This window comes from Hordeum vulgare, chromosome 7H, assembly GCF_904849725.1.
Source record: "Hordeum vulgare subsp. vulgare chromosome 7H, MorexV3_pseudomolecules_assembly, whole genome shotgun sequence".
Taxonomy (NCBI): domain Eukaryota; kingdom Viridiplantae; phylum Streptophyta; class Magnoliopsida; order Poales; family Poaceae; genus Hordeum; species Hordeum vulgare.
Window position 1 is genome coordinate 9,320,703 of NC_058524.1, and position 22,108 is coordinate 9,342,810.

Below are 22,108 nucleotides of genomic sequence, written 5' to 3' on the forward strand. Positions count from 1 at the left end.
AGCGATAGCGTTTTCCGTATTCTAATGGGGACAAGGAGTCAGAGGGGCTCCGCCCTTCCCCAAACGGGAAAATACAACTTGTAAAAAACTGAGTGCCCGACTCAAGGTATGCAAGCATGCACGATCTAGCTTCCCTTTTTTTAGTAATAGAGTTGGTTCATCTTGTATGAGTAAATTATAAGTTGCCAAAAGCAACAAAAATTACTTTGAAGTTTGACAAGATTCCCTTTGATACTTTCAGTAAAGCTTTTCTATAATGAACAAACCCACACGCCACTCTCTCTCACTACTCTCCCTCCCTCCCTCCTCCCTCTCTCTCCCTCTCTCCCTCTCCCTCTCCCTCTCTCTCTCCCTCTCCCTCTCTCTCTCTCTCTCTCTCTCTCTCTCTCTCTCTCTCCACATACGTTTCCCTTCCCCTCCACATCCACGCCGACTGCACTAGAACCGCCCATGATTGAGCGGTAAATGATGCGTTGAGGCAACCGTGTGGGCAACTACTCTGTTTTCATCCAGATCTAGAGGCATAGGTCTGGACGACCATCCGCATCCAGATCTGGATCCACCGCAGTCCAAGACGTCAACTTTTGCCCAGATCTGGAGCCAACATGATGATTAGCGATGGAGGAAAGCAGCATAGTGTCTCCAATGGCCACGGCTCACCGCTATTGGCATCGGAGAAGGTAGATGTTGCCTCCACCACTCCGCCCTCCGTTGTCAGCATCGGAGAAGGTAAGAGAAGAACTTGCCTTGTTTTCTTTTTCCAAGTTAAATTAAGGTAAAAATTAGTTGATCTTCCAGTTGTGTTTATTTTATTCTATTGAGGGGAAAACACTAGATTTATATATTACTAGTAGACTAATTGTAATCATTAGACATGAGGAGATTATGGATTGATGGTACACCAACCAACATCACAAAGCCACCCTGGAGATTGGGACTCATATTCCACATCATTACCAGAAATAGCACCATTGGCGTTACCCTCAACGTATTTATAACAACGTATTTATAAAATTATCCAGTTATGTAGCTAGTGAGCGAATAGCACCCCTCTAGCCAAAGACCTTAAACTTCTCTGGACCTTAGCTCTCCAAATCACATCCCAAATACTCCCATTATGTGTCGTGCTTGAAGAGCTAGAAGCAGGGAAATCGTACCTGAGTTTGAGTTGGGTGGCAAGTTTATAAGCACTTTTTACAAAGAACAGACCAGACGTGTCATAATGCCAAGCAATGTAGTCATCCGTCACGTTGAAGGGATAACTATGCAAAAGATCACCTATGGATCAAACTCAGAAAATAGCCTATGGCCAAGGTCAATATTACATTTATTTTTTATCGAATCATTCAACTAGTTAACCCACCTCAACCTTGAGTTTCTTGCGAACTTGGCCACTTGAGGCTATACTGTCTTAGAATGCAGTTGTCTCTCTGAATCGGAATTTTTCGTCCATTCTCTATACGCCAGATGATGCCTTCCTTGAGTAACTCGAGGCCACATTCAATGCATCGAGGCCCGTGATGCATTTGAGTCAAAGACCGTGTCCAGAATATCCACATGAGGATAATATTTTCATTTCAAGACTCTGGAACATACCATCTAGCTAGCTTGTAAATCAGTCGCCACCCTTGCCTCGCAAAGAGACATGGTTAAATAGATGCATATCCCAGAATCCTAGAACAACACATCTCTTTTATTTAATCATTTGGCCCCAAGAGAGCCAATAGACTTGTGATATCCTTGCTCATCGCTCCACCAAAAGTCCCCGATAAGGTTTTCATGCTTGTGATATCCTCACGTGTGGCTCCCTCAAGTATAAACGTGGACCGAAAGTGGGCTATAATTTAATTGCATCACCTGGTCTTGAACTCAAGACCTCTTGGCTTCGATACCATGTAGAAGTGCATGCTCTAGCCAATGCAACCAAAAGACCGATCTGATGAAAGAGAATAGGCAATGCACTTATACATCAACAATCACGACCTGTTTAGCTGCACGAACCATATACTTTTCAATCCAGGCCTTGCATATTTTTGTGAATATTTCCGAGATCAACTGAAATTCGAGTCCAACATCCTACTGATGTTGATAAACCCAAAAGTTTACTCTCAAGAGTGTAATCACATCACAAAAGGGTGACCATTGTCTCTCACTAGACACAGGGCGAGAAGTGTTCACTAAATAATAAAGAGCATTTAGCAAGGCTAAGAAGCTGTCATGTACACCTTTAAAATAAATCTAGAGCATCATTCACTAGCCCCTCTCTTCTTGTGGCCTTGAGGAACAGAATAATGTCATGAGCAAACATTAGTTTAGAGACACCGAGCCCCCCCATCCCCCCCCCCTCCCGGCGGCCAATTCTGATGGACATTAACCTCCCTCCCAAGACCTCCTTTCTTAAGATGCTTGGCAGATCTCCCGCAACCAATAAGAACAAATATGAGCTAAGCGGACCCCCTTGCACCAACCATCTCAATGGTTTACATGGGTCTAGAAGTTTTCCACCCCGTTTAACCGAGCGCTAGACTGATTTCACGCAACTCGTAATGCACCTGCTTGAAGCAAAATATAGCCAACGCTCCTTTTGACTAGTTGAACCTGTCATAGCCGTTGTGAAGGTCAAGTATACACAGAGTGGGGTTGATTCTCTTTTTGTTCTCTTTCATTTTGTGGAAGAACTCGAATGGAATGATTGCGTTGTATGTTATCCTCCTCATCGGCACAAAAGTACTCCGGGTCTTCGAAACAATATTATCTAGGAATAGTCGTAGACGATTAACTAAGAAAATTTTGTATACCGCATTGCAAAGACTGATAGGTCTACAATCTTTAAAAGACTGGGCATCTTTACATTTTGGAATTAAAATGATGAACGTGTCATTTACTCCTTCCAGCATCACTCCGACAAATAACTCCCTAACGACATTGATCATATCCACCTTGAAGGGTAACCAATTTATTTTTAAAAAAGGATTGAGAAACCATCCGAGCCCAAAGCCTTGAGTGGACCTATATGAAATAAAACATCATTTATCTCCTTTTCTATGAATTGTCTTTCAAAAATTTCATTCATGCCTTGTGTGACCCTTTCAGGTACATGAGAACCACTCTATCTTTAGCCAAAAGTTATTTAAAGGGTTCCCTAGCCATAACTTGCATTTCTTCTTTGCACTCAGCTCAACTCCCATCTTGCTTTCTAAGTTTGCCGAGTGTGTTATTTTTTCCTCCATGTAGCCTTGTGGTAGAAGTACTTGTATTCTTATCTCCCTCTTTTAACCAAGTAGTTCTAGATTGTTGCTTCCGTACGAGTTCACCCGTCAATAGAATCTCATCGTTCAGCCGATGCTTTTCAAAGTTAGTTTTTTCTGTGATCATATGGTGGTGCATTCAGTATGTGACTGTAATATTCCTTCTCAACCGGTTAGTACTCCTTGTCATGGGCCAAAAATCTTCCTTGTCCAGGACCAGACATCATGTTGCTGAAAGGATCGATATGGTAGACTAGAGGGGGGGGGGGGTGAATAGGCAACGACCACTTTTTAATTAATCTTAGCAAGTTAGGGTAAACAACATACGGGTTCACAAATATTACAACAATGGGGTGAACCTTAATGAAGCTAACAACGAGAGTTACTAAGACAAGTAAGAGATAGACAACAACATAAGCATACACAAAGTAAAGGTTAGAGATAACCACAAGTGGAATCAATGGAGACGAGGATGTGTTACCGAAGTTCCTTCCCTTTGACAGGAAGTACGTCTCCGTTGGAGCGGTGTGGAGGCACAATGCTCCCCAATAAGCCACTAAGGCCACCGTATTCTCCTCACGCCCTCGCACGATGCAAGGTACCGTGATTCCACTATAGGTGCCCTTGAAGGCGGCGACCGAACCTTTACAAACGAGGTTGGGGCAAACTCCACACAAAGCTTGGGGGCTCCCAACAAGACCACGAAGCTTCACCACAATGGAATGTGGCTTCGAGGTGACCTCAACCGTCTAGGATGCTCAAGCATCCAAGAGTAACAAGATCCGCAAGGGATTGGTGGGGGAATCAACTTTTCTCTTGGTGGAAGTGTGGATCTAGGCTTTCTCAACCAATCCCTAAAGAATCAACAAGTTTGATTGGCTAGGGAGAGAGATCGGGCACTTTTGAGCTTAGGGAGCAACAATGGAGCTTGGGAGGGTAAGAGATAGGGTTTCACAGCTAGAAGAACCCTTTATATAGTGGGGGGGGGGGAATCCAACCGTTTTCCCACTCATAGCCCGTGCCTAGCGGTACTACCGCTAGCACTCCAGCGGTACTACCGCTGGGCCCCTGGTAGTGCATAAGCACTACCACCGCCAAGAAAGTCTTCGCAAAAAGGTCCGTCCACGTACAACCGCTAGGCAGGCGGTACTAAGCTCCTGGAGCGGTACTACCGCTGGCTGCAGCGGTACTACCGCTAGGGCTAGCGGTACTACCGCTAGGCCCAACGGTACTACCGCTGGGGGACCATTTGCAAAGAAGAAAGAAACACCAAGGCGGGAGCCACTCCAAAGTTGCCGGCAAGGGGGAAAATAGGTGAAGTGTGCGCGTGCAAGATTGATTCCACTCAAACCTTTCCACTACGGTTCCCCTCTTAATAGTACGGCTTTCCTATGACTCAAATAAAGAGAATCGTAGAGAGCACCGTGCTTCGTTCCACAAAAGAGGGGGGCGAGTCGTCTTGTGCCGTTGACGTGTGTTATCTGAAATCTTAACACACACGGTTAGTCCTTTGTGGTACTGTCATCAATCACCAAAATTACTTAGGCATAAACTATGCCCCAACAGTTGCAACATTCCCAACTTAGTGCACACACCGGCGAGGGACTTGGGACAATGATCATTGCCTCAAGTTCCTTCAATGGTACCCTCCAACGACTGTACTCTTTCCCATATCTATTTATGGAAGGCTTTCTTGTTGCTGTGCACCTTGGACTGTCTCCTGTATTGCAGGCATAGAGGGAAGTAGTCGGAGCATATGTGTGTACCACTGTTCACTCTAAATAAATCACATCAACCTCGCGATGTAACTGCCCTATCAACCCCACGGTCACATTGCTCTTTTTCCATACTGTTTATTATCATATGTCCAGGCTGGCCCCTTACAGCCCCAATCATGAAGATCACACTAGAACAAGATATCTCTGAAATTTGGCATTTTTCTCTCGGATCTCCAAGCTACTGAGAAATTCTCATGCCGCCACATCGTCTCATTAAAATCACCTATATCAACCGATGTTTATTAACATTTGGCTTTATTCTTTTGAGTAAACCCCACATGTGATGTATGTCCTGACTCCTAGGTTCACCATGTAGGCCGACACTTCGGGCAATGGGGGTCATCACAAATTAAGACATCGACGTACCTCAAATCATACAGAGTCTTTTTTATTAATTCTTTCATCTCACAACAATGCAATGCCAACACCCTTTCCCTTACCATCACCCGCAATGCAATGGCCCAGCCTCCACCTAACATTGTTGACACTCTACTCGCATTATTGAGTTTCAGGAAGTAACACGATCATCAAGCGGTATGTGCGCATGAGGCACATTAGCACGTCAACTATCGAGAGTTGTCTGATGCCCTAGTAGTTTTAGCTCCAGAGACTCATTTCTCCTGACAGGCGCCTTCCTTAGCACCTATCAGTTCATGCCACCTCCATCACCCTCACCTCGTGCCTTCTTGTTCTGACAAGGACCTTTGTAACAATGCAACTAGGTGTCACTACAAACTCACTACCAGACTCACTGTCACGTCCCATGCATTTACCAACACCGAGGCGGCGCTCACCAGGGATTGATCAACTTCCTTCAGCGGCTTACCCTTGAAGCTATTCTTATATTTATGGTGCTTGGCCATCATGTTACCCACTCCAGGGGTAGGGGAGGACCCTTGTTGAAGTTGAGCTCCCCCACTTCATTTCCCTTGCTGGCTGCCGGAGTCATGGAGGAGGCCAAGCATTGAATCACTTGCATGTCCGCTGTGGTGGTTCCGCCTCTTGAACGGCAAAGCACAAATGTCCACCTTGAACTCGGCCTTCTTGAGATCTTCTAGAAGCCCACAATCATTCTCACCATGACCTCTACACCCTAAAAATATACAGAAAGTGTCGGACACGCTCATACTTGACTTCATCATCTACAAAATCTCTAGAGTGTATCTCACGCTTTAAGGGTTCAACAAAAGGATACTCTACTTTTACACGAATGAACTCAAACCAAACTTCTCCCTTTCTATCTACGGTAACCTCAACCACCTTACCGAGTTTCTTGCCTAGCTTCCATGCATCATGTTTTTGCCTCCATCATGGTACCATTAATGTCATAGATTTGTGCCCACAGCGGAATACTCGACCTAGCACGGTCATCATTTGGGATGACCCAGAAGGCCAAAACACATCATTACGATGGATCCAAGGTCCGTTGTTGAGGATCAAACCAAGGTCTCCTTCCCATTCAAACTCTAACAAGAAATGTTTGTGCCTGAGCTACTGGTTGTCAATGTCATTGTGCAAGCCCCATTTGCTTTTAAGCTCCTTAAACAACACATCAGTGATGGATGGCAATAAGGAATGGAAGTATCCCACCGTCGCCCATCTTGTTTTCATGGCTGCATGCGCCCAGAGAGGTCGACCTGGACAATACTATCGGGCCCCGGGAATGGAACCACGATATTCTCATCCCATGCCCAAATTAGACCCACGAGATGGGCCGACATTCCATTTGCAGACAAGTGCCACAGTCCGCGGTGAGGCAGAGTCTCCACCGACCATTGCGCGAGGAGCTTCCCATGATCATCTTACTTAGCCTGCAGTAAACTCTATTGGAGGCAACCTACTCTGATGCACTCATCACAGTTTTCTTCTTCTTGTTAGTCTGACTTTGCCATGGATGATTTTGGGATTTGAGTGTATATGTTGTTTGTGGATGTGCGATCCAGTTGTGTTTATACTACATAAAAGAATATGAAATAGTTCAAGGGTTTACTACTATCAGCGTAAAACAATCTTAGAATTTTAATATTGCTTGTGTTTTTTTATATATTTGAAATATTGATGAAATTTATCGGGTACTTGCTGGCCTTAGGATCGAGGTAGAGAGAAGAGACAAAATTGTTGTGCAACACAGGGAAACAACGCTTGGTGGCAAGAAAAATGCAGCACTTGCCTTTTCTTTATTTCAAAATATTGATGAAATTTAACATGATCGATTTTTCTTGAGTCACATCGTATTTGGATGGCAATATTATTTTTGGCTTTACTCTATTGTGTACTATGTTTATTGTTTCTACAAACATTTTTACTGAGTTAGTATAATTATTATGGTTAGTAGTACTAAGTGAACTAAAACAGTGTAGCACTTTATATTATATAGTTAACTAAAATCCATTGCTAAATTTGTTCTTTAATTCATGACTCCTAATGCAGGATTTGAAGCTGATACCATGCAAAACATCAACCAGAGCTCCAACGCCACCCTCTCGGTGTACCGTGTCATGTTTGGACCCCAAGGCTGGGCGGATCTACCACATGGGTTATTGCACTCCATCATTGTTCTACTGGGTTCAACTCGTGACCTTCTTGCGTTCATCGCCACCTGCCCTAGTTGGTATGCCGCATTCATGTCAATCAAATCTACCTTAGACATGCTCTTCCCGCCTGTTATTTTCAAGAATTGTCCCGACCAGACAAGCTCAGCTGGCTCGAACATTGGAAACACATGGGAGCTCATTGATCCAGCATATCCTAGTACTCCGTTGCGTCGCTTCAGCGGCCCTCCAAGTATTTTGGATAAGATGGCAGACGTCAAATGTTCTTATGGTCATGCCATCTTCTCCTACGGCAGATCCCTTGTCATTATGGACGTGCTCACTGGCACTACGGTTGCCGCTCCACCTTTTCCATTGAATCAACTATGCTATAGAACCTTAATATCTCCAGAAGCGTCACCGGATTCATATCTATTTGTCAGCAGCACGCATTGCCTGTACGCTTGGCGAGTTGGGAGCCCCTCTTGGTTGCATTGTGATTTTCTGAATGCACATTTGATCAAGGAGATGGTATCCTTCAAAGGCCGGGTCATTACGGGGATACGTCAAAAGCTCTACACCGTGCATTTGGCACCTCAGTTCCGTGTCGAGGTACTAAGAGTTGCTTGCAGAGATTATATGGACCCGTACGTGCTTTCCGGAAATTTGGTGACCTGTGAAGATACACTTCTCCTACTTGGTGGTAATGGGGAAGCCTTCTCTATCGACTTTTCGACTGAACCTGCAAAGTATGTGAGCGTGGAGGATGGACGATTGAAAAAGTGGGCGTTCTTCTTTGGCAAGAAGCGTATTGGCCAGCCACGACACTTAGTGAACCCAGAGAGGATGGGGTTAAAAGGTGGTGTTGTCTACCAGTTGGATGAAAACGCTCGGGTATTTTCATACCCAGTAGATGGCAACCAAAATGAGGAGTTGGAGCCAGAACCTTGTTTTGCGACGATCAATGCTTATCTTGCTCGCAATCCTACATCCTTTGCAGCTTGGGTATGAGATCGTGTCATTGTACCTTGCAGTTGTCCTGTTGTCGTTGGCTATGTTCCTTCTAGTTTCAGCTCCTCTGATGGAGTACATCAAGATATGTAATAATCTATATTTGCTACCCAGTGTACTTTCCTGGAGGCAAAAACTTGTGCTACATGTTGTTATTTCGCTGAACCTTGTTAATTACTCCCATTTTGCATGCAAGAGATGGGGGTTTGCATCCTGAAACAATGTTAGCTTCTTGCCGTTCTTGGGTCTTTATATCACTCTTCAGCATTTTTTTGTGTACCAGGTGAGATGTGTCTGTGATTTTATTTTAGTTATGTAATTTGTTTGGTCCATACATCTATGTGTAGCTTGATCTCCTTTTTTGCAGGTAATCAATTGCACACAGATCTGTTTGCTGAAGCTACGTGCAAATTGAGAGCTATTTGGTCGTTGAATACTCTGTATACCTAGTTTTATTGGTGCGAATTCTAAACTTTGTGATGAATGCTGCTTATAAATTCTACATGCAACTTGGAGTGTATTTTCACCTGCTGGCTATGGACTTCCATTCTCGCTCCGATTCTTGGTTACGTTGCAACATTCAGTTAAATATTGTAGCTCTCAAAGTATGTTCTGCATCACATTTCTATCCAACGAGAAGAAGTCTGCTATATGCTCAAGCACAGCACAAGAACAATCAACAACACCTTAGCTATCTTTTTTTTTTTTTTGAGAATCAACACCTTAGCTATCTTTTTTTTTTGAGAATCAACACCTTAGGTATCTAGTATGAAAGGGAAGTTGCAGACCTAGCCCATGTTATCAACTGGACCAAGTACAAGAGAACTCCACAAAATCTGTAAAAGATGAGAAATAAAACACATGGGTCCCTTGTAACCGCTGCAGAAAAAAAAGGAGAGTACATATAATCTGATAACTTAGTCTAAACATCTGTTTGTACTGCAAGTTTCGAAACATGTCAAAAACATTCAGTGAACTACTCATCCTGCAACTGCAACATGGTAGAATCCTCCCACCAAAGCTGTATCATAAGCTAATCATGCACCAACCGCACCCATGTCCGTAAGAACATCACTGGCCGGAACGAGGAAACGCGGCGGGAAGACCCAGGTTGACTCCAATTTCAGGTACCGCCTTCCAGTGTTGAAGAGCTGCAAACATGACGAACGGTAATAACATATTTGCCATAGTTGGACTGCAGACCAAGGTTGTTCAGACTGATAACTTGGGTAGTATATGTGGTTGCTCCTCCCTCCCCATCCCTCCGGGTTCATGCACGACAACGCCTCGCACCGCTCGTCAACGCTGATAAAGATGGCCCAGTTATCAAACCTGCTCACCTTCACCCACCTTGCCTTCTTGGTCATGGTGTCCAATGACTCAAGCTTGAAAGCCATGAACTGGAAGGCCTCCGAGCGCATCCTTCTTCCCACCTCCACAAGTTTGATCAAGAGAAGCGCGTCACCACACACCACTAGCCATGCCTTTTCATTTGCCGAATAGAGATCTTCGGTTTTACTATCTTCCTCAAACACAACTTTAAACTTCTGAATAATGAGACCGGGTGACAAGTTAATGATGTAGAGCCACCCCAAAGACCCTAGGGCATATGTCTTGCCCTTGAAGGCCACATTTTGTTCAATCGAAAAATGACCAATTTCAGGACTGTGTTTTGTCCAAGAGTCGCTCCCGATGCGCCACAGGAACAGACATTCTCCAGCGCCGATAAGGAGATGCGAATCAGCGGATGCAACAGGGGCAGTTAAGGTGACATAGCTGATGCAATTGAAGCCAACTGACCGGAGGGAAGGAGGACCAACCTTAGCACCACTGAATGGATTAACAATATGGAACCCATTGTTGTCGTAGAAGATGAGCTGACTGTAGGAGCAGCGCAGAAAGGTCATGCTTCTGAGGTCAGTCAAGGAAAGAGAACTGCGAGAGGATGAGATGGCAGCAGCAGCAGGGTCAGCCAATCTCCATGTGCATTTGTGGAATGAGGTCCAGCAGTTATGCGAGAGAGACTGTCCACCGTCGGTACGGAGATTGGGGTGGAGGAGCAGAGGCTGGACAGAGGACCTGTGGGCTGAGAAGAAATCACACCAATGACGGCAAGTGGTACCGAAGGCGAGGAGGTCGCGTAACGAGCGTAGTTGAGCGACAACGGGTCGGAGCAGGTCGCCCGGGAGCTCCGCCCATCCTTGCGGCCGAGATGAAGCAAAGATTGAGGAGACAGAAGCAGAACATGTCCTGTTGGCCATTATTTGCACGATGGCGCTCTCCCTGTTCGACACAGCAAATTAAAGAAAAGAGTTAGGCATGCTAAACAAGGTATAACTGTATAAAAAGAAGAGGAATTGCCAAGATTCTTCAAAACATGACTGGTGCGTGTCGTTGTTAGGACATCAACGCCACCCTAAGCTACGTTCCCATCATACAGTGAACTGAACAAAGGTACTAATCGCCTTGAGTTGTGGCTCCCGAGAAGCTCAGAATAAGATCAACAATGATGAAGTTTTTGTGCCTACAGATTACACACCACAATCGCGTAGTATTTCTCAAACAAATACTGTATCTGGCAAGTGACGATACTGAACAAAGATACTGATGATATTCAGTTTTGGCTCCTGAGAATCTCAGAATAAGATTAACAGCGACGCGGGCACTCGATTTCAGTTCTGTGTAGAAGTTATGGGCAGTAGATATACTAGTTTCTGAAGTTTCATATAAATCTTTGAGCATACTGAACTACGTACGTACCTACGACAGTCGCCGGATTCTCAGACTAAATAAATAGAACCTAGCTGTCAAACTGAATCAGACGAAAAAAACGACAGGCAAAGCAGATATGATTTCTCCTGCTATGTTCTCATCTGCAATGTTGGAGTAGTATATTGACACAGGCATATGGCAAATCATTGACACCCTCTGTTCTTCTTATCTGCAATGTTGGAGATTTAAAGCATGCAATGTCTCAATCTGGATTGTTTTCTTCTTCGGGAATAAGCAGAAGCAATCTTAATGTTTGCCTTAATTATAATCTACTCAATCTAGTTCCATATCGAGGCATGATTAGTCCTACAGATGTAGGTGGATCTGATGCAAGATTCACACGTGAAAGGAAAAGGGATGGAACGCAGAAAGAACTCTGAAATCTTTCTACTCTTTCCACGAACGAAATTTCAGAAGAGAGAGAGACGGAGGAGGGAAGGGGTGAGGAGAGGGCGGGACGAGGTAGGGCTGGGGGGTATTACGTCGGCGACGAGGACGAGTCCGCCGACGCAGAGGAAGGAGGACGCGCTTCGATCTCCCGCGGCTCCGCCTCCATGCGCGCCGCCGTTTCTTCCAGCTCTCCGATGGACACTTTGACTAAGGGCCCGTTTTTATAACCCCTCTTCATTGTTTCGTGGGATTTCTTCCTCTCTCTTTTTTTATTGGTGGTAGGCTTTGAACTCACGAACACCTGGCTGATCTGTTCTGCGGATTTGCTGATGCATCGCTTCATGTACTCCCTCCGTCCGGGTACACAGGGCATGCGCGTAGTTTTAGGTCGTTAATTTAACTATTTAAATATGTATTATATATAATAAATAATATATCATTAAATTTATGTGGGATGTGCTTTCTGAATATGTAATTTTTATCGCATATAATATATACTAGCAAAAGGGCCCAAGCGTTGCAACGGGAGAAAGAAATACCACACGCTCTTAATTTACAAAAAATGGTCTATAATCTGAGAATTGTAGTTACGACACAAATAAAGATCGTCTTATCCTACAAAAATGTATTTCAAAATTTCACAGGTCTTCTATTTTAACACGGCTTGCATGTAGATTTAATACGTACAAAGAATCAGTCAAGTGACCTTCAGTTTCATTTCTAATCCTGATTTTGTTGACGTGTTCATCCCCAACCCGGATGAGTACCGGTATGAAAGAAAGACGAATAATGACTTATTTATTAAGATTGCACCCTAGATAATATTTTTATTAAACGTTTAACAGATAAACTAATATCATATTTAAATTCTACATATTTTTCTAATTAAATTTCATATATAATATGTTAAATTTGAAGTTACGGTTTAAAAGATATGAGTATTTTAAAAAACATTTAATATATACTACGATTTAATGTCATAAACAGTAAGGGCTTTTTTGTAAAATCACCTCGGTGGGTTTTCCGACGGAAGCGATAGCCTTTTTATTATTAGGTAAAGATTTAGCTACTTAAACTGACAATCTACGCGCATGCCCTATACACTTGAGCGGAGGTAGTATGGATTTTCTTGAACGATGAAACAATAATGAGGTCGACCCGGCCTTAATATCAGGATGCGGGATTTTGCAGCTCGCCCGTTGTAGACGTTGTCCAGGTATGTTCCGTTTTCCAACTTGGAGCGCAGAACGGTTGCATAAAGTAAATTGTTTGGGACACCTAAGTGTCTAGATGGGGAACGGTGAGGACAAAAAAAAAAAACTCTCCCCGAGGCCTCTCGCGTCGCCCTCCCCGAGCGAGGCGACCGGGGCGGCTCCTCACTCCTTCCCCTCCCCGCGAGCTGCCGCCGCCCTTCCCCCTTGCCGCTGCCGCCGGCGGACGCAGACGGGCGTTGCCCGCGCGGCGCCCTGCAGTCCGGCGGTGGTGGCCCCCCTTCTTCCCCCGTCGCTGGATCCCGACTCGGGCATGTCCTGGCGGCGGAGCCCTTTGGCCGGTGGCGCTCCGGCGCGGATCTGGATGACGGCGGTGCGGAGGCGTTGCCCCTTGGCGACGGTGATGGCCCATGGCCTACGGCGGCCAGCGGTGCCCGACTGGCTCAGATCTAGGTCCTAGGGGCCCGATCTGGGTCGGGGCGGGCCTGCTGGGGGGCTGCGGTGGGTTGTTCTCGAGTGGCTGTGGCGAGCTCCTCGCGACACGGACGACGGCTGCTATGCCGCGACTGCTATGCCGCGACTGCTGCAACTTGGTGGCGGAGCTTCACGGGCCCGTTTTCGGCTCGGCTGGACATTTGGTCTGGTGTGCCTCTACTGCTATGTCCGGTCTGCTACCACCTAAGCCGCTGGAGGTTGTTCCCTCCCTCGTGGCTGCGGTGTTGTCGGTCCTTGTTTACGGGTGTCTCGTTTGGATCCAACCGACCTCGCTTCGTTGGCCATGGTGAGACGACGACGGTGTCCTTGTGACTGTGTTGGCGCATGTTGGTGGGCGGCGGGTGTGGTGTAGCCGAAGGTTGGTCCTGGGTGGCGGGTGCGAGGGGTCGGGAGAAATCCCTGTCGGGTCTTGCCGGCACCAACGCGGTGACACCTGCGGGCGCCGCCATCCTTCTCGAAGGGCGTCGGGTAACCCTCTCACCCCACCACCCTCCATGTACCGGGAGAAATCCTAGGATTCGTCCGGGCAGCAGCGTCGACATCGTCACATTCCTTCTTGAAGGTGGTGCTTGGTACACGACAACTCGGTGGCTTTGGAGCATGGTGGTTATCTTTGGTGGGCACATCGGTCGCGGGGAGCTGTTGTTTTCGTTGATCCGACGTTATTGGCATATTTTCTCTTATTTTCTCTTGTATTTTCTTTTGGACGTGCTTGTGCTGTGCGCCCCAGTGTTGATCGGGATGTTGTATCTGATGATTGCTATATCCATATAACGGGGCGAAAGCCTATTTCGAACCTAGGTGTCTAGGTCAGTTATGGCAATTCATATTAATTAATGCATGACATCCAATCAACAAAATAATGACTTCTCATGTTTTGTTTGCATATACTAATATATTAAATGGTCAATTTTTGTTTTCCAAAAAAATAAATAGTCTGAACACTCATACATGGATATGTATATGCATACATGTATCTGACATTCTCACGTAGACCATGATACGTGTTAGTGGGTACTATACCAAACAAAAATATGTATTTGTCGATGTTATACCCAAGGAAATCATACACATAAATGTCATACCTTTTAATAAATATATTTTGTTGTTATATCCAATGAAAATATACATAGAAATATGCATACCTCGATGTGAATGCACACATAAATATACACATGAATATACATACCTCAATGTGAATATATACAAATGAATATGCATGTATTGGTGCTATATCCAATAAAATATACACATAAATACAAATACTCATTTCTCACATTTTGACCATAGCTGCATTACAATATAACCAAGGGTATGTATACACCTAATGATGCAAAATGATATGTATATACCCTCTAATTTTTTAAGGTATCCGATACGGTCAAATAATGCGAAACATCGTCTCAAGGTTTGTATGTATAATTATGACGTTCTCACGTATTTTAGTGATGTTTTAGTTTTCATGGTATCTGGTATTTTTCTAAAATAATTTCAAGACACTTTTTAACGACTAATATTTCTATAGAAACCAAGGTGACCAAATAATATATAATATAATCCTACTTACATTTTACTGTTATGATGTACGCATGCATGTTAATACCCGCATACTTTTTTTCTTCACATTTTGACCATAGCCACATATCAAGATACCCAATGGTATATAGATACCTAATAGAAAAATGGTATGTATATACTCTCTGATTTTTAAGGTATTAGATACGATCAAAAAATATGAAACAACGTCCAAAGGTTTGTATGCATAATTATGATAATCTTTTGTATTTTCTTAATATTTTATTTTTCAAGGTCTCTAGTATTTTTAGAAAAATAAGGCTGGCTCACACTTTTTAGCGACTAATTTTCCTAGAAAAAATAGCTGAATAGGATACGCAACAATGGGTATAAAAATCAATTAGATGTGAGTCTCTCACGCAAGAGACAATTAATGACATACATCAATTACTATATTTGACCCTTTCCATAGCACCAGGCACACACCAATCTTTAGAAGGTCCATAATTAACACATATCAATTTCTTTGGAATGCCATCAATGTATGAACGTGGATATACAAAGTATGGAAAGTTTCGTTGTTGCCCTTTGAGGTATGCATGCAACCATCACAACAACAAATCAACATAAGATCCAACGGTATGTAGGCAAGGTGCCCCAAACGAACTGATGGCCGTTTGGAGCTGATGTAGATCTTCGAGCTGATTTATAACACAATTCATAGGAGCTGATGTAGATCTTCGAGCCGGCTCTTGCGGATCTGGCGGGTCATAAGCTTCTCGATTCCTAGGAGAGATCCCTTCAAGAACACAATTCCACCGTACGCTACCCTCGCGGTGAGCGCCAACTGTGGTGGTTTGTCACGACAAGATGTCCTCGTGAGTGAACTTAGGTGTGAGGCCATCACAACTATGTGGCAGCTTGAGAGGGGATAGTCGGAATCGAGAGACGCGAGTTACCCAGGTTTGGCCCCTCCGATAGAGGTAAAAGCCTACGTCCTGCTTTGTATGTATTGATGACGAGGATGATCTCGATTACAAGGTGTAGTTTTGCTACCTCTAGTCTCGAGAGCCTTTAATATGTCTATCTCTAATGACTTGACCCTCTTGGGACGCCTTACCCCTCCTTATATAAGTTGAAGGGACGGCTTACATATAGTGTTCTACTCAGATTAGGACTAATCTTTCTTGACTCCTAATCCGGGTCTCGCTTCCCTTGTGAGGGAATCTTTCCTCTTCCGGCTTCTTATCACGGCGGCTTACCAAGGGCTTCTTATCGAGGGGGGTTTGCCGCGGGCTTCTTACCGAGGGCTTCTCATCTTCGGGACTCATGTTCAGGACTCATCTCCGGGGGCCTTCTTATCTTTGGGCGACTTAAGCCCAGAGATGACTTAACGTCAGGGTGGCTTAAGTCCAGACATGACTTTACGTCAAGGCAACTTAAGCCCAGAGATGACTTAACATCAAGGCGGCTTAAGTCCAGACATGATTTAACGTCAGGGAAACTTAAGCCAAGAGAGGACTTAACATCAGGGCGACTTAAGCCTAGAGATGACTTAATGTCAGGGCGACTTAAGCCTAGAGATGACTTAACATGAGGGTGCTTAAGCCCAGAGATGACTTAATGTCAGGGCAGCTTAAATCCAGAGATGACTTAACGCATGGCGGCTTAAGCCCACAGAGGACTTAACGTCATGGCAGCTTAAGTCCAGAGATGACTTAACGTCTGGGCGGCTTGAGTCCATAGATGACTCAACGTCTCGGTGGCTTAAGCCCAGAGAGTACTTAACGTCAGGGCAGCTTAATTCGAGAGATGATTTAACGTCTGGGCGGCTTGAGTCCATAGATGACTTAACGTCTCGGCGGCTTAAGCCTAGAGAGTACTGAACGTCAGGGCAGCTTAAGTCCAGAGATGACTTAACGTCTGGGCGGCTAAATCCTAGAGAGTACTTAACGTCAGGGGCCTGAGGGCGGCTTAAGTCTAGAGATGACTTAATGTTTGGGCGGATTGAGTCGTGAGATGACTTAACCTCATGAGCCGGGTCTTGGTCGTGGGGAATATCACCAACAAAGAGGATTGTTATTTCAAATCCATCTTTCCACTTCCTTCACTTGTAAGATGCATACAATCTCAACAAGAAAACAAAACATTTGATTATATGAAAAAACATTAAGCGATACACAGAAAAACACATTTCAGGTTCCAAGGCTGACAACACCAAACATGCATGCTATTGCCTCGAAGGGGCTTAGTAAATAGTTCAAATGGCCACAATTGTTCAGACGATAATGTAACTAGCTTTCGTTCCAATATAGCACTAAAATAGAAGTGCTAACTAACTTCTAACAAAGTCCTCCAGATTGTACCCAAACATCAACATCTTGCCCGCTAGAAGAAGATCCCGGTTCCACATCAACATATCCACCATTTTCCATAGAAGATTGTCCTACCTTAGTGTTGGAATTATGCCCTAGAGGCAATAATAAATGTATAGTTATTATTATAATTCCTGTATCAAGATAATAGTTTATTATCCATGCTATAATTGTATTGAATGAAGACTCATTTACATGTGTGGATACATAGACAAAACACCGTCCCTAGCATGCCTCTAGTTGGCTAGCCAGTTGATCGATGATAGTCAGTGTCTTCTGATTATGAACAAGGTGTTGTTGCTTGATAACTGGATCACGTCATTGGGAGAATCACGTGATGGACTAGACCCAAACTAATAGACGTAGCATGTTGATCGTGTCATTTTGTTGCTACTGTTTTCTGCGTGTCAAGTATTTATTCCTATGACCATGAGATCATATAACTCACTGACACCGGAGGAATGCTTTGTGTGTATCAAACGTCGCAACGTAACTGGGTGACTATAAATATGCTCTACAGGTATCTCCGAAGGTGTTAGTTGAGTTAGTATGGATCAAGACTGGGATTTGTCACTCCGTGTGACGGAGAGGTATCTCGGGGCCCACTCGGTAATACAACATCACACATAAGCCTTGCAAGCAATGTAACTTAGTGTAAGTTGCGGGATCTTGTATTACGGAACGAGTAAAGAGACTTGCCGGTAAACGAGATTGAAATAGGTATGCGGATACCGACGATCGAATCTCGGGCAAGTAACATACCGAAGGACAAAGGGAATGATATACGGGATTATACGAATCCTTGGCACTGAGGTTCAAACGATAAGATCTTCATAGAATATGTAGGATCCAATATGGGCATCCAGGTCCCGCTATTGGATATTGACCGAGGAGTCTCTCGGGTCATGTCTACATAGTTCTCGAACCCGCAGGGTCTGCACACTTAAGGTTCGACGTTGTTTTATGCGTATTTGAGTTATATGGTTGGTTACCGAATGTTGTTTGGAGTCCCGGATGAGATCACGGACGTCACGAGGGTTTCCGGAATGGTCCGGAAACGAAGATTGATATATAGGATGACCTCATTTGATTACCGGAAGGTTTTCGGAGTTACCGGGAATGTACCGGGAATGACGAATGGGTTCCGGGAGTTCACCGGGGGGGGGGGGGGCAACCCACCCCGGGGAAGCCCATAGGCTTTGGGGAGACACACCAACCCTTAGTGGGCTGGTGGGACAGCCCCAAGGGGGCCTATGCGCCAAGAAAAAGAAATCAAAGGAAAAGAAAAAAAAGAGGGAGGAAGTGGGAAGGGAGGGGGACTCCTCCCACCAAACCAAGTCCAACTTGGTTTGGGGGGGGGAGTCCTCCCCCCCTTGGCTCGGCCGACCCCTTGAGGGTCCCTTGGACCCCAAGGCAAGGTCCCCCTCCCTCCTCCTATATATATGGAGCTTTTAGGGCAGATTTGAGACGACTTTCTCACGGCTGCCCGACCACATACCTCCATAGTTTTTCCTCTAGATCGCGTTTCTGCGGAGCTCGGGCGGAGCCCTGCTGAGACAAGATCATCACCAACCTCCAGAGCGCCGTCACGCTGCCGGAGAACTCTTCTACCTCTCCGTCTCTCTTGCTGGATCAAGAAGGCCGAGATCATCGTCGAGCTGTACGTGTGCTGAACGCGGAGGTGCCGTCCGTTCGGTACTAGATCGTGGGACTGATCGCGGGATTGTTCGCGGGGCGGATCGAGGGACGTGAGGACATTCCACTACATCAACCGCGTTCTCTAACGCTTGTGCTGTACGATCTATAAGGGTACGTAGATCACTCATCCCCTCTCGTAGATGGACATCACCATGATAGGTCTTCGTGCGCGTAGGAAAATTTTTGTTTCCCATGCGACGTTCCCCAACAGTGGCATCATGAGCTAGGTTCATGCGTAGATGTCTTCTCGAGTAGAACACAAAAGTTTTTGTGGGCGGTGATGTGCGTTTTGCTGCCCTCCTTAGTCTTTTCTTGATTCCGCGGTATTGTTGGATTGAAGCGGCTTGGACCGACATTACTCGTACGCTTACGAGAGACTGGTTTCATCGTTACGAGTAACCCCCTTTGCTCAAAGATGACTGGCAAGTGACGGTTTCTCCAACTTTAGTTGAATCGGATTTTACCGAGGAGGTCCTTGGATGAGGTTAAATAGCAACTCATATATCTCCGTTGTGGTGTTTGCGTAAGTAAGATGCGATCCTACTAGATACCCTTGGTCACCACGTAAAACATGCAACAACAAAATTAGAGGACGTCTAACTTGTTTTTGCAGGGTATGATTGTGATGTGATATGGCCAACGATGTGATGTGATATATTGGATGTATGAGATGATCATGTTGTAATAGAAATATCGACTTGCACGTCGATGGTACGGCAACCGGCAGGAGCCATAGGGTTGTCTTTATACTAACATATGTGCTTGCAGATGCGTTTACTATTTTGCTAGGATGTAGCTTTAGTAGTAATAGCATAAGTAGCACGACAACCCCGATGGCAACACGTTGATGGATGATCATGGTGTGGCGCCGGTGACAAGAAGATCGTGCCGGTGCTTTGGTGATGGAGATCAAGAAGCACGTGATGATGGCCATATCATGTCACTTATGAATTGCATGTGATGTTAATCCTTTTATGCACCTTATTTTGCTTAGAACGACGGTAGCATTATGAGGTGATCTCTCACTAAAATTTCAAGTCGAAATTGTGTTCTCCCCGACTGTGCACCGTTGCTACAGTTCGTCGTTTCGAGACACCACGTGATGATCGGGTGTGATAGACTCAACGTTCACATACAACGGGTGCAAAACAGTTGCGCACGCAGAACACTCGGGTTTAGCTTGACGAGCCTAGCATGTGCAGACATGGCCTCGGAACACATGAGACCGAAAGGTCGATCATGAATCATATAGTTGATATGATTAGCATAGGGATGCTTACCACTGAAACTATACTCAACTCACGTGATGATCGGACTTGGGATAGTGTAAGTGGATCATGAACCACTCAAATGACTAGAGAGATGTACTTTTTGAGTGGGAGTTTAGCATATACTTTGATTAAGTTAAACTCTAATTATCTTGAACATAGTCTAAGTCCACTTTGAATATATTTGTGTTGTAGATCATGGCTCACGCAAGTGTCATCCTGAATTTTAATACGTTCCTAGAGAAAGCTAAGTTGAAAGATGATGGAAGCAACTTTGTAGACTGGGCTCGTAATCTTAAGCTAATCTTACAAGCTGGGAAGAAGGATTATGTCCTTAATGCTGCGCTAGGAGATGAACCACCCGCTACGGCTGATCAGGATGTTAAGAACGCTTGGTTAGCGCGTAAGGAGGACTACTCAATAGTTCAATGTGCAGTCTTGTATGGCTTAGAACCGGGACTTCAACGTCGCTTTGAGCGTCATGGAGCATTTGAGATGTTCCAGGAGTTGAAGTTTATCTTTCAGAAGAACGCCCGGATCGAGAGGTATGAGACCTCCGATAAATTCTATGCTTGCAAGATGGAGGAAAACTCGTCTGTCAGTGAACATGTGCTCAAAATGTCTGGGTACTCAAACCGTCTAGCTGAACTGGGGATTGAACTCCCGCAAGAAGCTATCACAGACAGAATCCTTCAATCACTGCCGCCAAGCTATAAAGGCTTTGTGTTGAACTACAACATGCAAGGGATGAACAAGTCTCCCGGCGAGTTGTTTGCGATGCTGAAAGTCGCAGAGTCTGAACTCCGTAAAGAGCATCAAGTGTTGATGGTGAGCAAGACCACTAGTTTCAAGAGAAACGGCAAAGGCAAGAAGGGCAATTCGAAGAAGAGCGGCAAGCCTGTTGCCAATCCGCCGAAGAAACCCAAGGCTGGACCTAAGCCTGAAACAGAGTGCTTCTATTGCAAGGGTATGGGTCACTGGAAGCGCAATTGCCCCAAGTATCTGGCAGATAAGAAGGCGGGCAAAGAAAAATCAGGTATATTTGATATACATGTTATTGATGTGTACTTAACCGGCTCTCGTAGTAGTGCCTGGGTATTTGATACCGGTTCTGTTGCTCACATTTGCAACTCGAAACAGGAACTGCGGAATAGACGAAGGCTGGCGAAAGACGAAGTGACGATGCGCGTAGGAAATGGTTCCAAGGTTGATGCAATCGCCGTCGGCACAGTGTCACTTCAGCTACCATCGGGATTAGTGATGAACTTAAATCATTGTTATTTAGTGCCTGCGTTGAGCATGAACATTATATCTGGATCTTGTTTATTGCGAGACGGTTACTCTTTTAAGTCTGAGAATAATGGTTGTTCTATTTCTATGAGTAACATCTTTTATGGTCATGCACCGAATGTGAGAGGATTGTTCATATTGAATCTTGATAGCGATACGCATATACATAACATTGAGACCAAAAGAGTTAGAGTAAACAATGATAGCGCCATATTTTTGTGGCACTGCCGCTTGGGTCATATTGGTGTAAAGCGCATGAAGAAACTCCATACTGATGGACTTTTGGAGTCACTTGACTTTGATTCACTTGACACGTGCGAACCATGCCTCATGGGCAAGATGACTAAAACTCCGTTCTCCGGAACAATGGAGCGTGCAAGTGACTTGTTGGAAATCATACATACCGATGTGTGTGGTCCAATGAGCGTAGAGGCACGCGGCGGATATCGTTATTTCCTCACCTTCACTGACGATTTAAGTAGATATGGTTATGTCTACTTGATGAAGCACAAGTCTGAGACATTTG

At 44.9% G+C, this 22,108-nt stretch overlaps 2 protein-coding genes across 2 annotated transcripts; one reads left to right on the plus strand and one right to left on the minus strand.

Annotated features, from left to right (window-relative positions):
- Positions 1–344: 344 nt before the first annotated feature.
- On the plus strand, positions 345–8,832 carry LOC123413143. Its single transcript, XM_045106096.1, has 2 exons — positions 345–729; positions 7,457–8,832. Exons 1-2 carry the CDS (start codon positions 606–608, stop codon positions 8,566–8,568), a joined length of 1,236 nt encoding a protein of 411 aa, XP_044962031.1. The 5' UTR covers positions 345–605; the 3' UTR covers positions 8,569–8,832.
- Positions 8,833–9,419: 587 nt separating this feature from the next.
- Positions 9,420–11,917, minus strand: LOC123413144. Its single transcript, XM_045106097.1, has 2 exons — positions 11,823–11,917; positions 9,420–10,851 (listed from the first exon to the last, which is right to left on the minus strand). The coding sequence occupies exons 1-2, from the start codon at positions 11,894–11,896 to the stop codon at positions 9,606–9,608; spliced, it is 1,320 nt and encodes a 439-aa protein (XP_044962032.1). The 5' UTR covers positions 11,897–11,917; the 3' UTR covers positions 9,420–9,605.
- Positions 11,918–22,108: the final 10,191 nt, after the last annotated feature.

Bases quoted from the DNA above. Each gene is read 5' to 3' on its own strand.
- LOC123413143 (XM_045106096.1), top strand. From the start codon at position 606: ATGATGATTAGCGATGGAGGAAAGCAGCATAGTGTCTCCAATGGCCAC. The intron at 730-7,456 runs GTAAGAGAAGAA...CTCCTAATGCAG, and splicing joins CGTTGTCAGCATCGGAGAAG to GATTTGAAGCTGATACCATG.
- LOC123413144 (XM_045106097.1), bottom strand. From the start codon at position 11,896: ATGGAGGCGGAGCCGCGGGAGATCGAAGCGCGTCCTCCTTCCTCTGCG. The intron at 10,852-11,822 runs GTAATACCCCCC...TGTGTCGAACAG, and splicing joins GACTCGTCCTCGTCGCCGAC to GGAGAGCGCCATCGTGCAAA.